The sequence below is a fragment of the Neospora caninum genome, chromosome IX (genome assembly GCF_000208865.1).
Source record: "Neospora caninum Liverpool complete genome, chromosome IX".
In the NCBI taxonomy this organism is placed as follows: Eukaryota; Apicomplexa; class Conoidasida; order Eucoccidiorida; family Sarcocystidae; genus Neospora; species Neospora caninum.
This window is the reverse complement of record NC_018390.1, coordinates 3,049,369-3,064,291: the sequence shown is the minus strand read 5'-3', so window position 1 is coordinate 3,064,291 and position 14,923 is coordinate 3,049,369. Positions and strand designations below refer to the sequence as shown.

The 14,923-nt window shown below is 55.7% G+C and overlaps 1 protein-coding gene and 2 non-coding genes across 3 annotated transcripts; all 3 read left to right on the top strand.

Annotated features, from left to right (window-relative positions):
- Nucleotides 1–3,060: 3,060 nt before the first annotated feature.
- Nucleotides 3,061–9,826, top strand: NCLIV_042190 (conserved hypothetical protein; the record flags this gene model as incomplete). The annotated part of the gene is made up of 12 exons (XM_003881128.1): nt 3,061–4,037; nt 4,301–4,528; nt 4,980–5,064; nt 5,629–5,780; nt 6,340–6,486; nt 6,962–7,031; nt 7,738–7,794; nt 7,980–8,118; nt 8,348–8,415; nt 8,624–8,725; nt 9,262–9,344; nt 9,751–9,826. The coding sequence occupies 12 exons, from the start codon at nt 3,061–3,063 to the stop codon at nt 9,824–9,826; spliced, it is 2,184 nt and encodes a 727-aa protein (XP_003881177.1).
- A 1,543-nt stretch (nt 9,827–11,369) lies between these two features.
- Nucleotides 11,370–11,441, top strand: NCLIV_t110008. Its single transcript has one exon. It is a non-coding gene; the product is annotated as a tRNA-Gln (tRNA).
- A 1,039-nt stretch (nt 11,442–12,480) lies between these two features.
- NCLIV_t110007 lies at nt 12,481–12,553 on the top strand. Its single transcript has one exon. It is a non-coding gene; the product is annotated as a tRNA-Glu (tRNA).
- The last annotated feature ends 2,370 nt before the right edge of the window (nt 12,554–14,923 follow it).

Below are 14,923 nucleotides of genomic sequence, written 5' to 3'. Positions count from 1 at the left end.
CGCAATGGCACAGAAACGCGGACCGAAGCCGAAACCGCTAGGCAGCATAAGCTTGGTTAGACCAAGCTATGCCGTACATACACGAACGCCAGGAAGGAGACTACCTAGGTGCATATCGTGATACTCGTCCATCTAGAATACAAATGTTTGTTTTTCAAATGTTCGCTGGACACGCCTGTATTTCATGCACTTGACGTCTCCGCCCTTCCTCGTGTTTCCGTTCTAAAGGTATCTGTGTGAAGCGCTGGCGAGTTCTCGGTCGTGTTTGGCGCCCGTCGAGCCGCCGCTGAAAATGCGGGAAGTGACCGTTCTGTGAGTTTCAACAGGTTCCTCAAATGCCGCTGTGCTGAACAGGCTTTCGACCGCGAGAGGCTCGCCAGCGTCTGCTAGGCACCTGCATCCGAAGCCGCGCACAGGCGCACAGGTTTGCGCTGAGGTGGACGCATGCACGGCGGCGTCCACAGACAGCACTGAAAGAACCTTCTCCGTCCCTCGATTCGGCGAGAAAAGCAAGTGTTAGTATTCCCGCACACGCCTTTATGTGTACATGTATAAAAACAGATTGAGTCTTGAAAGAAGTTGATGGATTCCCTGGAGAAAAAAACAACGGGGGAGTGAGTCGCACAAACAGCGCCACGGCGGGTCACGGGGCTTCCCTTTAGATCTGGAAGGGGAACCGTTTCCCGAAGCGCATGCAGAACCTGAGTACTCCTCACATGCCTACGCAGAGAGCTCGATTCCGAGATACGCAAATGGAGGGTGGACGATCCATACATAGGGCAATGTGAATAGATGACTGGCCGAATGCAAGACACGAATAACGAGCACATGTGTGCAGTTGAAAAGACTTTACAAATATAGACATGTCGCTGTAGAGACAGCCCAGCACGCGTTCGCTTCCCCGAGAGAAGCGCGACTCTCGAAGGCTGCCTTGAACATGCATGTTCTTCGCCTTAAGGAATTGACGTGCGAGGTTCTGTTCCTCCTGCACACCGACGCGGATCGGGTTTTTGCTTCCAGGTCGAGAAAGAAGCGACTCGGCTCTTGAGAGCGAACGGACGCAAGACAGGCCTTGCTGCTCGAAGCTGGTCGGCCTTGCGCGTTCTGTGGACGGTCTGCTTCGCTTACGCGTCTTTGGCGACTGCAGAAGCAACGCTTTTCCCCTCCGTCGCAGGCGGCGCCTGTTGGAGGCGCTGAGAGCGCGCAGCTCGCAACGCCTCGTTCTCCTCCATGCGCTTCTCCAGCCACGGCTTATATACGAGCCAGCCGCCCGCAATTCCCGAGGTAACTGCGATGCCGAGCTGAAGAAGTTTTTGTGAGATGGGCAGCATTTTCGCTTACCGCTGCCTTGCTGACTTCTTTCCGCGGAGCCACCAACGTGGCTGACCTGTGTCCTCGGGGGTGTCTACACTGGGAAGCACCCGGCGGTTGGACCGATTCCCGCAGACCTTTCCTTTGAGGTGTATGTACACCCGGACCGCGGCGAGAGAGGACTGCCGGGCAGTGAGGTGTACAGACACCGTACAGTTAGAAAACGATTTTCGGGCACAGGCAAGGCGGGAGAGGCTACGGGGACCTGCACAGAATTTAGGAAGGGGAGAGACGAACAGAAAGCGAAGTCGAGGAAGGAGTGGAGGGCAAAAACCTGCTCGACGGAAAGAGTTTGCCACTTGCTCTGGAAGGCCTACGCAGCCGGCGCGGACACCGACGCGAGGGAATGGAACGAGGAGACAAAATATCCGCCAGCGAGTAACGAGAAGAAAGGAGCGAAGAGGAAAGACTTCCCTGACCATTCATCAGACAGAAATGCAAGTCGAAGAGGTAACGAAAGAACTAGAGAACCAAAAACGACGCGAGAAAAGGCGACAGGAACAGGCAATGTGCCGGGTGAGGTCGTCCCGTGACAAGCGTTTCTTTTCGACAGCACGGTGAAATAGAAAGGATCGAGGAAGAGGGATTTTGTGCGTTTTTCTCTTCTAAGAAGAGGAACTGCCACACTACCGAAGAAAAGGAAAGAAGCTGAGAACGCGTCCGAGGTGGACGGACTCCGACGGACGACAATATCGGGGACTGGAAATCATCGTCAGCCGCCGTTTTGTCTACTGGAGAAAAAACGCATGCAGCGAAGAAATCTGGAGACCAGCGAAGATCTTTGCACAGGACTCAACTGGCGACGGGGTCTCGATTGTTGTGGGGCAGCGTGCAAAAAAGAGAAAACAAAGGGTTCATGTTTTTATTGTTCTTTTCTTTTTTTCCGTTTTCTTCTCTCGTTCGAGAGGCAAACAAACTCAGAGAAAGTGGGGAGGACGCCCGCGGCCGTCTCCCCTCTCTTTTCTCTTCCTCGTTCTCTCTGTAGTTAGGTTGTCTCTCCTCGTTCAAGTCTGGTTTATGCGATAAACGGCTGATTCAAAACTCTCTCACCATTCTATTAACCCCCCACTTCTTTCTCGTCCAGGTTTGGACTTTGCCTTTTTTGCTTCTTCCTCGGTTGTTCTCCGTTCTTCCCGTCTCGCAGCGGTCGTTTTTCGCTTTGTTTTCGAGTCTCAACGACGCCGTGTGCTGGTCGAGCAGCTTTTTGTCGTGTAACGACAGCCGGCGCGAACGATCTGTCTCGTTTTGGTCCTCCCGCAATCCATCAGCGTGTTCCCGGGCCAAGCGACAGCCTGCTCGTTTTTCGTTTCTCTGTCGTGCTTTTTTTCCTTCCCCAACCAGGGAAAACTGTGAGGCTGTGAAGAGTCTCCTTCCTTTGACTGGTCACAGCGACGCCGTGGTCAAGCAAACCGAGAGAAGAAGGACAGAAGGACACTAGCTGGAAGAGGAAAGAGGAAAGAGGGAACAGAAGAGACGAAGAGGCCGAAGAGGCCGGGCGAACGGAAACCACGAAGAGGCGGAAGAGCGAAAGCGACTGAGGGATCGGAAGCGCCGACGCAAAAGGGGAAGGAGGGGGAAACACTCGAGAAAGGAAGATACGCAGTGAGGGCAGCACAGTGCGTCACATGTGCAGAGGAGAGGGACTGCTGACGAAGCTTTTTCTGTGCTTTTTCGCGAGAGAACTTGAAGATGGCCCGTCCTAAACCGGCGTCTGCGCGAAAGCGCGAGAGCGAGGAGCAGAAGCAGAAGAGGGACACACGGGAGGAGAAAGAGGGGAAGCGATTCTTCTCGACTGACAGGCCCGATGACGCAGAGGCTCCAGTGGCGTCCGACCTGGACGACAAGCGGAAAACCAAGCGTGCGAAAGTGGGCAAAACGGATCCGCTGTCTCCCGGCGCCGCAGGTGTACATACACCCCACGAAACGGCACGTCGCCACAAAGCCGTCGCCTCCGCGTCACACAACGCTTCGGCTCTGGTTTCCGACGAAGTCCGCGCACTCGAGAGGCTTCTTTTCGGTTCAAAATGCCGGCGAGACGGCGCCGGCGCGAACGAGGAGCCGCGCGGCGAGGGCCAAGAGGCAGCGACACAGAAGCGGAAGAAGAGCGCTGGCCAGGTCTCCGCGGGCCGAGGCGGAAGGAGCAAACAGAGCACGGCTGACCCTGAGGGCGCGGCCGAAGGCGCCGCAGGCGAAGGTGTGCAGCCGCGGAAGAAGAAGCGTCATGAAAACCAGAGAGGCGAGATGAACGGCGAGGCTTCAGCTCGCCCTGCCGCCTTGGAGTCTCCGCATGAACAGACAGGCCGCAAGAGAAACAAGCAGGCGGCGACGCAGCGAGAAGACGACGCGGAGAGTGGAGAGGAGAAAGAGGGCGAGGAGCACAGTGGAGAGGAAGAGAGAGACGGGCAGAGAGAAAGGAGACGCGCGTGGGTGGACCCTGACGATGCGCAGTTGGCTGTGAATATACGCACGAATCGGAAGCTGCGGAAACTGCGAGAGAACGAGCAGGAAGAGACGCTGTCAGGCGAGGCGTTCCAGAAGAGGCTCGCGGTGCTCCACAGGCGCCTCGTGCAAAGTCGGGCCAGCATGAACTGGGTGGAGAAGGCGCGTCAAAGGAAACGCGACGCTCAGGCGGCGCGCGAGGCGCAGCAGCGCGAAGCAGGCGACAGGTAAGGGCGGAAAAAACCGAACAAGTGCCGCGTTACTGCAGGGGCGTGAGACAACACACGAGGCACGCCGAGGAGTGGTTTGACGCAGAAGGCGACGACAACGGCGACAGCGAGAACTGAGGTCGACAGGCGCAGCGCGGGGGGGGTGGGGGGGGGGGGGGGGGGTTCATATCGTTTCAGCTTCGATTCGCGCTCTCTTAGGCGGAAATCGAGGGCTGCACATGCAAGGGGGGTGTAGGCTTTGTGTCCGGGTTTCTTTCCAGCGACGTCTCGGACGATCCGTCGACGCTGCAGTTGACGAGGACTGGGCAGACGGTCGCTGGGATCCACAGCGCCTCGTCGGTGTTGTCGTCCAAGGGGCTCTTGCGCCGGCTTGCTCGCGAGCGGACGGGTCCGCTGGTCTTCGCAGAGACGGCGGGAAGAGCGCGCATCCCGCAAAAGAAAGTCATCATTCGCCGACTGGCGAACGCCAACGAGGCAGAGCCGAGCGCGTAAGCCAAGAGCGACCGGTGCAAAAATGTCTTCAATCGAGACGGAAGGGAAAGGCGAAAAAACGATCTAGGCGTGCGGCAGCGCCCCTTGGATCGAGCCACGCCTTCATATATATATATATATATATATATACATATATATATACATATATATACATATATATACATATATATACATATATATATGTATATATATACATACATATCGTGTGTGTCTTTATGGAGCATGCAGGCGTCATTGCAAACCATCAGTAGAGAGGCGACTGCTCGTCAGTGAGGGTAGTTCTGAAAAGTGGATGCTGGCGGGCGGTTCCCCCGAAAGCGCGTGTCGGAGCCGCGGCCGAATTTGAGTGTGCACGCAGATTGACGAGGGGAAAAGCTTGAGAAAGCGGGGTTTCCGCGTTCGCAACGCACCTCGCCTCAGGAAGTGTCTCTGTCCGTTTCCGTGCAGATCGGTGATTTCTGCGCTCGAGTTCCATCCTCGCACGGCCCTGCTGATGACCGCCGGGCGCGACCAAACCATGCGCCTCTTCTCGGTGTGTGGCTGAGCGACAGACCAAACGCATCCACAACCTACACCGAAACCAACGTCGACACGGATATATATATATATATATATATATATACATACACGTGTATATATGTATACGTACATATACGCTGTGCATATGTCGAGTGTTCGGTTATGTATTCAAAACATATGCATATGTAGGTGTGCATTTGTTTATCTGTAGATGTACAGATGCTCGCTTTTGATTGAAAGTTCTTCTTTTTTGGAAAGCCTTGCGTTTCACGTTCACATCCGATCCCGAAGGCAGAAGCGAAGCGCCTCTGGGGTTCGTTCTCACGAGGATTCCCCGCCGTGGAGACTCCCGTAGCCTCGGCGGCCTCACATTTTCCCCGACCCACAAACACCGATCTCGCTTCATGTCGCTGACGAGTTCTTACCAGCCCGAACCTATATGCATTTATATATATATATATATATATATATATATATAAATGCATATATGTATAAGTATATGTGTGTCGATCGGTTTAGATGCATGCATTTAACTTTTGCATGGTTTCAACTGTTCACTGGACTTTACGTGTTTCAGATTGACGGCAAAGAGAACCGAAAAGTGGAGTCCATCTTCTTCCGAGATTTCCCCGTCCTCGCTGCACGCTTCACTCGCCACAACACCGGGGGTCAGGTCTTGGCGATCAGCAACGCAAATCGCTCTCTGGCTGAGTACGACCTTGAAACAGGGTGAGAGTGCGACAGCGCCTTTTTGGGGTTTTGGGGGGAGGGGCCATTCCTCTGCGGGTTTCTCTGTCCCGTGCGTCTGCTTTCCTCCCGTTCGCCCCGCGAATCGCACACATCTCCACAGACCGCGTGAGAGTCACTGAGAAAGCGAACGGTCGATGCGGCGCGGTGATCTTGCCGGGACCCGTAATACGGATCTTCCCTCTGCGCGGGACTGAGACGGGATGCTGACGCGCCGCTGTGCGGCTCGGCTGTATCGGGACAACGAACGAGGCAGACACTGCGGATGTAGCATCGGTATGTATCGCTTCGCTGTTGGATACTCCCCGGTTTCCGCTTCTCCCCGTCGACAGGGACAACGAGACGCCAGCGCGAGACCTCACCTTGCATGGCCCGTCTTCTCTCCCCGTCTTTGTCGCTCATCTGTCTCTATCTCTTCATCTCTATCTTCATCTGTCTCTATCTTCACTTGCCTCTCTCATCGTCTGTGTGTCTCTCTTCGGTTGTCTCTTACTGTGTTTCTTTTTCCTGTTCTTCTGTCTCCCTCTGGCTTTTTCCACAGACAAGTGAACAAGATCCCAGGGATCGCAGGCCGTCGTCAGGAGAGATGCTACCATTTTCTTGAGATGGGAGGCGGCCGAGGAGCCGACGACGCCGCGTCATTCCTGGTCACGCAGAAGACATTCGCGCTTGCCTCCGCGAATTCTCAGTGAGTGTTCGCTCCGGTCTTTCGGCGCCGTCAGCCGAAAAGCTCTCGCGCATCGGCGACCGTTGATCCGTCTCGCTTCCCCGTTTTGGGCTGTGTGGACTGCCGTCCAGAAAAAAGCGTGCATGCACTCTGGTCCGTGGACCGGAAACGTCACCTGCGCAGAGAGAATCAGAAAGGGATCTGCAATTTGCCGTTCCGGACGGACGCTGGCGCTTCACGTGGAGATACACCGAAGCGGTGGGGGGTGTCTCGGCACCGCTGGGGCCTGAGCTCGCTTTCATTAACCCCGCCAGGAGAGCGAATGCCCCAGCGCCTGTAATTGGTTTTTTTCAATCTTCGTTGGAGGGCAGAAATCCCTTTTCGGAAAAGGAAGAGCACGCGAACGCGTTCCTGTACTCCGCGAGGTCGGTCCCATCGCGTGCGCGGCTCACACCGCTCCTGGCATCTGCGTCTCCTTGGCGTTTTTCTTTCGCAGAGACGTGCTTTTGTGCGACGTGCGATCGAAGCGCCTCCTGAACGTCTTCTCCATGAACGCAACTGTGGCGGTACGTTGCCGCAAGAGTTTAGGGTCGTGCATGCTTGGTATGCGGGTCTCCATTCGGAAAGGCGCACCTTTCTCTCGGACACCGCCGCGCCGAGGATGTGATTCATCAGGAAGAAGAGGCATGGTTTTGTCCAAGACGCGAAGGCAAACGCAGCCGCGGCAGAGATGCCGTTTCGCGCCCTTTCGCCCTCCTCGCTCTGTTTTTCCTGGGAGTGGGTGTACGGGGTGGGCCGCCAGCTGCTGCATGCAGAGACGAGAGCCGAGTTGGGAGAAAGTTGGGGACAAGTAGAGATGTGGTTCGAGTGGCGGGTTGGGCTGCTGAGCCCGTTTCTGTCTCTGTGCCGCGGTCTGCGGTCTTCCGAAATCCCTTTAAAAAACGTAGTGCACGATGCGAGGCGGCACGCAGTAGAGATACGAAACAGTTCTGCTTTCACCTCGGAGGCTCTGCTCCGACGTTTCCGCGACACGATGCTCTCTCTGCGAAGCCGTGAAACGCTGTTCGGGACGTCTTCCCTCCCGGGTCTGGGCGAAAGCCGGCCGCGAGAGAATGGCTGCCCTCTTTGCGGGTGCATATCGACACAGACCTCGAGGCGTTTTGTTTTCTCTGTCTGGCTCTCTTTGTCAGTTATGGCTGCTCTGGCGGGTGTGCGTTGCGCGACTCAGCAGGATCATCCGCGCGGTTTTCGTACTTGTTTTTGTCTGTTCAGGCCATTGCGTATCATCCGACGAAGGAGGCGATCTTCACCGCGGATCGTGAAGCTTTTGTAAGGACTGGGACGGGCGTTGCCTTCGAACTCTGTTTTCACTCCTGTGTCGCACCTTTTCTGTTCTTAACCTCGAGGCGCATGACCCGGCAACCGATCCTTGCATGCATATCTCCGTCTCTCTGTGCTTTGCCGTAGAAATAGACACTTGCATGGACACAACGGCCTGTTGCGGCGTTTTGCAGATTTACGAGTGGGATCTCCGGAGTGGCAACTGCGTGGCGAAGTTCCAGGACCCGTCTTGCTTGCGCCTCTCAGCCATGGCAGCTTCTCCCGCTGCGTGTCTCTCCCCTTCGTACGAACCGTCTCCTTTCTTAGCGACAGGTAAGTGGGAGGCTTCTCTGCGTGCTTGAAATTCGGGGAACTTTGTGGGAACCTCCGCTGTGTTTGTGGGCGGTCTAGGCCGCTCTGACGAGGGCCAGAACACAGTGAACAGCGCCCCTCGCGCGCCGACGAGATGAAGGTATTTTCGTTTGGGAGGTGGGGGTGAGGAGTCGCCGATCTCTCTTTTCGGCACTTGCCTTTCTCGCTGGGTGCTCTCCGTTGTGACCAGGATCGCGCACGGGCTATGTGGACTTCTTTTCGCTCTCCTCTGACTCGGTCGCGACGAAACCCGTGAAGGTAAGGCGGAGAGAAATCGCAAGTTTTGCGGGAGAGACAGTCCCTCGGCTGGTGGGTCTTCGAGCCGCCAAGGGGGAAGCTCTTTGCATTCAAAGGGCGCGAGAAACCCAACAACGACACAGCAACGTGACAGGAACGTCTGCCTCTGGTAGGGACGCGCATGTGGTGTTGTTCTGTTTCTCTCGGTGGCCGGTCTGTCATCTTCCAGGAGATGGGAAACCTCACGACGGAGATCAGCACGCTGGCTTTTCATCCGTCCAATCAGCTGATCTGCGTCGCCTCCAGATGGAAGAAGGACGCCCTCAGACTTGTAAGTCCTCGACGCCCCAGCCGATATAGCCGGTGGACTTAGAGGATCCATATAGTCGCCTTCCTCACCCCCGCATATGCGCAGCCCTAAACCGGTTCATTAGACCGCTGTCGTGCAGTGGTGAGGGGGCTTCATCGGTTGTGGCGGAGTGCGTCTTGTTGCGAGACCACACAAACACAGGCTGCAACACGAGAGATTCCGAGAAGTCCTATCAGCCATACAAGCTTTTATGTACCCGTGTTCGCCTGACGGGAGTGATGCAGTTTGGTTTTGCGAACGGCATCTTGTGGGGATCGCCTTATAGCCGGCAACAACATCGACGAAAACACTCTACCTAGACGCGCGTCAGTGGAGGAGAGTCATAGCCGAGGCAGGATCTGGAAAACATGTGACGCGATCGCTGGATATACCTGGGCATTCGCAGAACAGGTTGGAAGGTACATGCTTTTTGCTCCGGGCAACGCGCGGATCTGCTATTTTCTCTCCGACCGGTTCACTGTTTCCTCCCTTGCGCTTCTCTCATTTGCCCCTTCCAGGTCCACCTGCCGTCTCTTACCGTGTACCAGAACTGGCCGACAGAACGAACGCCACTACGCTACGTGACGGCAGCTGACTTCAGGTGAGTGCATGTGCGACCCGGGGAGGCCGCTGCGCGCTCCCTGGTATGTATTTCACGTGATTTTTCGTTGACGATTCTCGCCTTTGGGGTGTGCGAGACGCTTTTGCCCTCTCGTTTCGCTGGACACCTGCCGACCCCTCGGGTACGGCGCCAGTCAGCATGCCCGAAGCGTCGAAGGAAACGAAGAAGGGAACGGGAAGGAAACGAAGAAGGAAATGGGGAATGTGTCTAGGGTGCTGTCTCAGATTGTGGGAGTTCAGTTACCGTTCCTTTGCCGTTACGCCTGGCCGCAGAGGCCGGCAGTTCCCAATCTCTCGTGGTGTCGTTCTGAAGTGTGAAGCCGGCGACGGGGTTTGGCTACTCATGCATTTTTGCTTCCGTATGCATTGCTTCTTTCGCTCTTCAGCTGCGACAACGGCTTCTTGGCTGTCGGCAACGATCGCGGAAATGCGCTGCTGTACCAGATCAGGCATTTTGCATAAACATCCGACGGGAGAACAGCTTTGTCTTGGTCCGCATTGTCATCAAACATGTCCTGTACGGCGTGGCATTGCATGTGGCCTCGTACCTTCAGTCTGTGTGTGAACTTGCAACACCGCCGTCGCAGAGATCGGCGGCGAACCGCCAACGTTCCCTCTCCGTTAATCCTTGCTCGAGGATTCGCACATTGTTTCGCTGGGGGCATCCGCCGTGGTAGGCGAGTGGCTGTAGCGCCACGTCTTTGCCGGTCGCAGGAGCGTCGGCTGTACCTGCAGTTCACATAGGCTTGAGCGCCCCTCACGCATTTAGCTGCGACCAACGAAGCGCCGGCGTCACATTTCGGACTTTAAGGCCGCTTGTGTGTGTCCACACAAAGCGTAAAGTAGATCGCAAGCGTTAAAGAACAATGTCGCCACAGCTCCACTCAGACACCGGCCGCCGTGCTCACAGCCCGGTGCCTCACCACATCAACTGCATTTGAAAAGGCTAACCATGTGCCCCGGAAAACGAACACGTACGCATGCGCAGAACAAAACGGCGCTGGGATGTATAAAATCAGATATCTAGGCAGCTTCTATAGGAGACGAACCTTTGGCGGGCGCGCTGTATTCAGGGACGAGTAGACATGGACAGGACGACCGTTCGACCCTTGTTGGTTTCGTTGTCACTGTTCCGACGATAGATTCCTTTTTTTCTCGGCAAGGTATCTGCAGTATCTCCGGTGAACGATCCCTGTTGGTTCGTCGTCATATGGATGCGAAAAAGGACCACTGAATCTGGTTGGTGGTCTGCAAAGGACACCAAAACTATCCTCCACAAGTAGCAGCAGCGATTCACACGATGTGCCTCAATGGGGGGAATGTAATCTGCCTGCGTTGACAGTTTTTTATCGGAGATACCCACTTGGTGACCACTCTCCCGAGTTCAACTGCCAATCTTTTGAGAGTTGCTTGACCAACGTAGAATCGGAGGATCAGCGGAGTTGCCAAGGACGCTGTTAGCGAGCGGTGGATGGCCGAGTGGCGGAGTGCATGGCGTGTAACCGTAGTAGGGTTCTCCCCGCAGCCTGCGTACGGTCAGCTGCCGAACTGCTAAGAGTACTTGTATCCGAGAAGTGCAAGGGGACGTGGCGTAATAATACATACGAAATCTGGTAGCGACTACGAGCTTGAAACCGGTTTCCAAGCCCCGCGGCCTTCGAGATGTTATCTCAAGGCTTACCTCCCGTTTCTGTTCTTCTTGCTGGCTACGTCAAGACGAGTGAGTCCGCGTCGGCTGCAAGAGGTGGGTAGCTGGCACTCAGCTGAAGTGGGAAACGTGTTTTTCAAAGTACTCGCGAGCGGGCTGTTTCGAGGGTCTTGTCCTCTGGCAGCGGCGACTCGTGGAATGCCACAGGAGTGATCATGGAGGGAGCGGTTAGAGTACCGTGCACACACTCGCGTGTATCGGTATGGAAAGCTTCCGTGCTACACGGCAAATAACAAGGCGGTCCAGAGCGGGACATCGCACTCCCGCAAAAACTCGTAACGAACTCGGATGACTATCGGTTCTATGGTGTAGCGGTTAGCACTGCGGACTCTGAATCCGCCGACCTGGGTTCAAATCCCAGTAGGACCTATTGGCAACTTGACTCGGGATTTCTGTTGCTACCTGAACCGTCCAATTTGAATGCAATTTAGGCTCGAACTTACTTGGGCTAGGACAGTAAAGTGTGGGAACTGCACCAGATGCACGCCTCTTTGTCTTCCCTCGCCTGGCGGGTGAGGAACTTTCGGCGGAGCTAATGATCCCTGTCAGTCCTCTCAGTTGGTGTCGGACAGAGCGAGGCACCAGGTAACTCCTCAGCACAGCCCGAAACTAAAGGGGGGAATGAAAGGAGGCAGAAACTGAGATGGAGCTGCCGTGGAGAAAGAAGGAAGCTCTACCAAGCATACATTCTAACAGGAGGGGCTACCGCCTCACCCTGCATTTCCTCTTCCTCAAAAACACATGTAAAACTAGAAGGCCGCGGGCTGCCTAGCGCGAACGAACAGTGATTCGGTTTCTGTCGGTGGCCAAGGATCAAGGGTGGAGCAACAGGCAGCAAGTAACGTGTAAACCCGGCGCAATCCCAGGTTGCCAGTCGCGATCAACATACTCGGTCCCAGCGGATTTTCCCGAGCATAGAGCTGTCTCGAAGATATTCAACGGAGACGTGGAATAGTGTCAGCAAATCGTATTGAGTCCAATCTGTCAGCTTGGCTGCCGTTCGTGACAGTATGGTGGCAGACGCGGTCACCATGTTCCGTCTCTCTCGATCTTTACACAGCATCGAACTGACAAGCGCTGCTGAAGTGCTGAGAGAAGAAGCAGTTCTTGCCATCCCTCGCTTGTAGAACGGTACACGAACATAAAACAGAGTTTCTACTCCTTCACCTTCTAGACGACAGTGGCATCAAACTGCCTGACGTGATGGTACTGGTAAAGCTGAGACCTATAGACGGCGCACGGAGGGCGGCATCCTCCGACGGCCATCCACCAGCGAGAGTTCGAACACGCAGATGAAACTGCACACACCGGTGATGAGCAAGCTTCAGTTTCCCGGTAAGTTTTGAACGACTCCGGCAAAATATCCAAGAAATGCGCATCCGCGCACGCGGACAGAGAGAGGGAAACATCCCATGTAGTCTAGGTGGTTAGGATACCCGGCTTTCACCCGGGCGACCCGGGTTCGAGTCCCGGCGTGGGAACTTCTTTGTCTCGTGGGCTTTTCGTTGCCTTTCTTCCGGCCAATCGTTTCTTTTTCTCCTTTGTGATTTAAAGTCCCATCGGCGGGGAATCTCGGCTACCTAAACTCCGTCTCGGATCACAACAGATCGCAGCCGCAGGCGACCGATACAACTCCAGCGACAACAGACGATGCGAGACTCGATTCCAGGGCCCCCTGCCCCAGGGACCTACCAGCCTGCTTTTTTTACAGTCCTTTTCATCATTTCTGTATTTGTCAGTTTGCCGTGCCCAGGACGCGGTACGCAACTTGCCTGAGGCTTGTTTCAGGTGTTTCAGCCTGCAGCTGGGTCGTCCAGCTGTGCCTGGCCGAGTGTTCGGAGAACGCGTCAAAACGTTAATAAAGAGGCATCCTATGCGTCGTTGACTGCACACCCAACCCAGAGCCAAGAGATGCTCCTTGTAGAGATGAAAAATGCGTTTGTCTAAAGTATCAGACCACGTGCACGGAGGGCATTGGCGTAGGGCGACTCGCTTTTCGTTCGCCGAACAGTTCGTAGAGCACAGCCCCATGGTGCCGTGCACGACGGGCCGACTGCGCGGTGTCTGGCTTTTTTCTGAGCTGGAAAGCGACAAAGCGGCCTGTTTTCGCTGCAGATCGAAAGGTGGAATGCTGCACAGTGGGGTGTGCATCATGAGTCGCGGCAGGCACGAACTCAAAAATGTTCAATCCCTCTGGGAAGGCGCGAGGCATCGTCCTTGAGGAGGCGCTTTTAGTCTCGAGGACGCAACCGGTCTCCAGTGTGCACGCTTTTTCTGAATGTTTTTGCCAATGCACCGGGCGGTCCCTGCAGCAAACCGCTTCTCTGCGCTTCGCGCGCCGCTTTGCGAGAGCGTCCACTTTGCGTCAAATCTTTTCCCGTTTGACATCCAGCGCACAGCTGAGAGGGGGGTGGTGTTTTTGCGGTGCCAACGATCGTCCGCGTTTTTCCCCATTTTTGCGGCTGCGTAAAAAACACGCGGGGGCCGGGCGCTCTCTTGAACCGCCTGGAAAAAGCGCGTCGAATTCGGGGGCCGAGGATCGTGCCACACAACGATGATTCCACGTTCCCCGAAGACCTCCTTCTCCAGAAACAGAGGAGCGAAGCGACGAGGCTGGCGAATAAACAAGTTCATCCTTTTGGACCGATTGCTTCGCGCGGTTCGTCACACCCGCCTTGCCGAAATATCCACGCGCGGAAGGCCTCGTGCGTGTGCGTTTTTTTCGTCTTTCGTTTTCCCGGCTGTCTACCTGCGTCTTTTCCCTTTCGCGCGCTTGCTTTAGACCCGGACGACAGACGCCTTCTCCAGTCTCGCATGTCTCGGATTTTTTCCAGTCGGCAACCGCCTGACTCCGTGCGGCCGGTTTTGGGCGTCGTCCTCCCGTCCTTCGCGCCCGGGAGAGCGGCGCTGTTTTCTCAGCTGCTGTCTCGTTTCCACCAGCTGCTTGAATCGCCTCTTCTTCGTCCAGACACAGCAGAGAACGCGGCCGCCACGAGAAAGTTCGCGGCGGAGGCGCTTTCGCCCCGACAGAAAGCGAGTGGCGGCGACTGGAGTCGTCCACCTCGCTTCCCTCTTCTTCGTCAGAAGAACCTGTGGCAGAAGCTTGCCAGCTTGTCTTTTCTCGCCTTGCGGCTCCAAATCGGGCCTCTGGGAGCGTCTTGTGGTCTGTCTCTCTTCGCGGCGAAAGGCAGATCGAGGGCGGGGCTGACAGGGGGAGTTTCCGGTTCCGGCCGCTTTCGTGGTTTTTGCAACTGCGCCCGCGTCGCAGAAAGGGGGTTCCCAGAGCCGGAACAGAGACGGGAACTGAAAGAAGACTCGAAGAACGCGCATACCGTGTGGACCGACCAAACAGAGTCCGACTCTTTTGCGAAGGCTGCTCTCTCCAACAGGGAACACATAGAGGGGCCAGGAAGGGTTTAGCAGTTTTTAGGGCGGCGGCGCCCGAGAACAAGTTCGAGAGACTGCGGAGTGCCGTTCACCGAAGGTAAGAGACTTCATACCGGGACAGGAAAGAGCGTTGCCCAACTGGACCCATGTGTTTGGGGGAAGGCGACCATACGGGCGAAATGAGCTGTGGAAACCACGGGGATCGTCGGCGGGTAAGCAGACATGGCGTGCGCGTCCTCTTCTCGCGATGAATCGCCTTCGGGCTTCTGGCCGTTTTTTTCCACATTCCATCTTTTAGCTTCTCTCCCTCATCGTCCCCGCCATATGGAATACACTTCTCAGGCGTCAGTCTCTGGTGTGTCCTTCGTCCTCTTCTGTCGCTCCTCTCCCTTCTTCTTCGAGAAACTGCCTCGCTCTCTCTCTTTCCGTCAGCTTCCCCTCTTTTGCTTCTTCTCCGTCTGCGT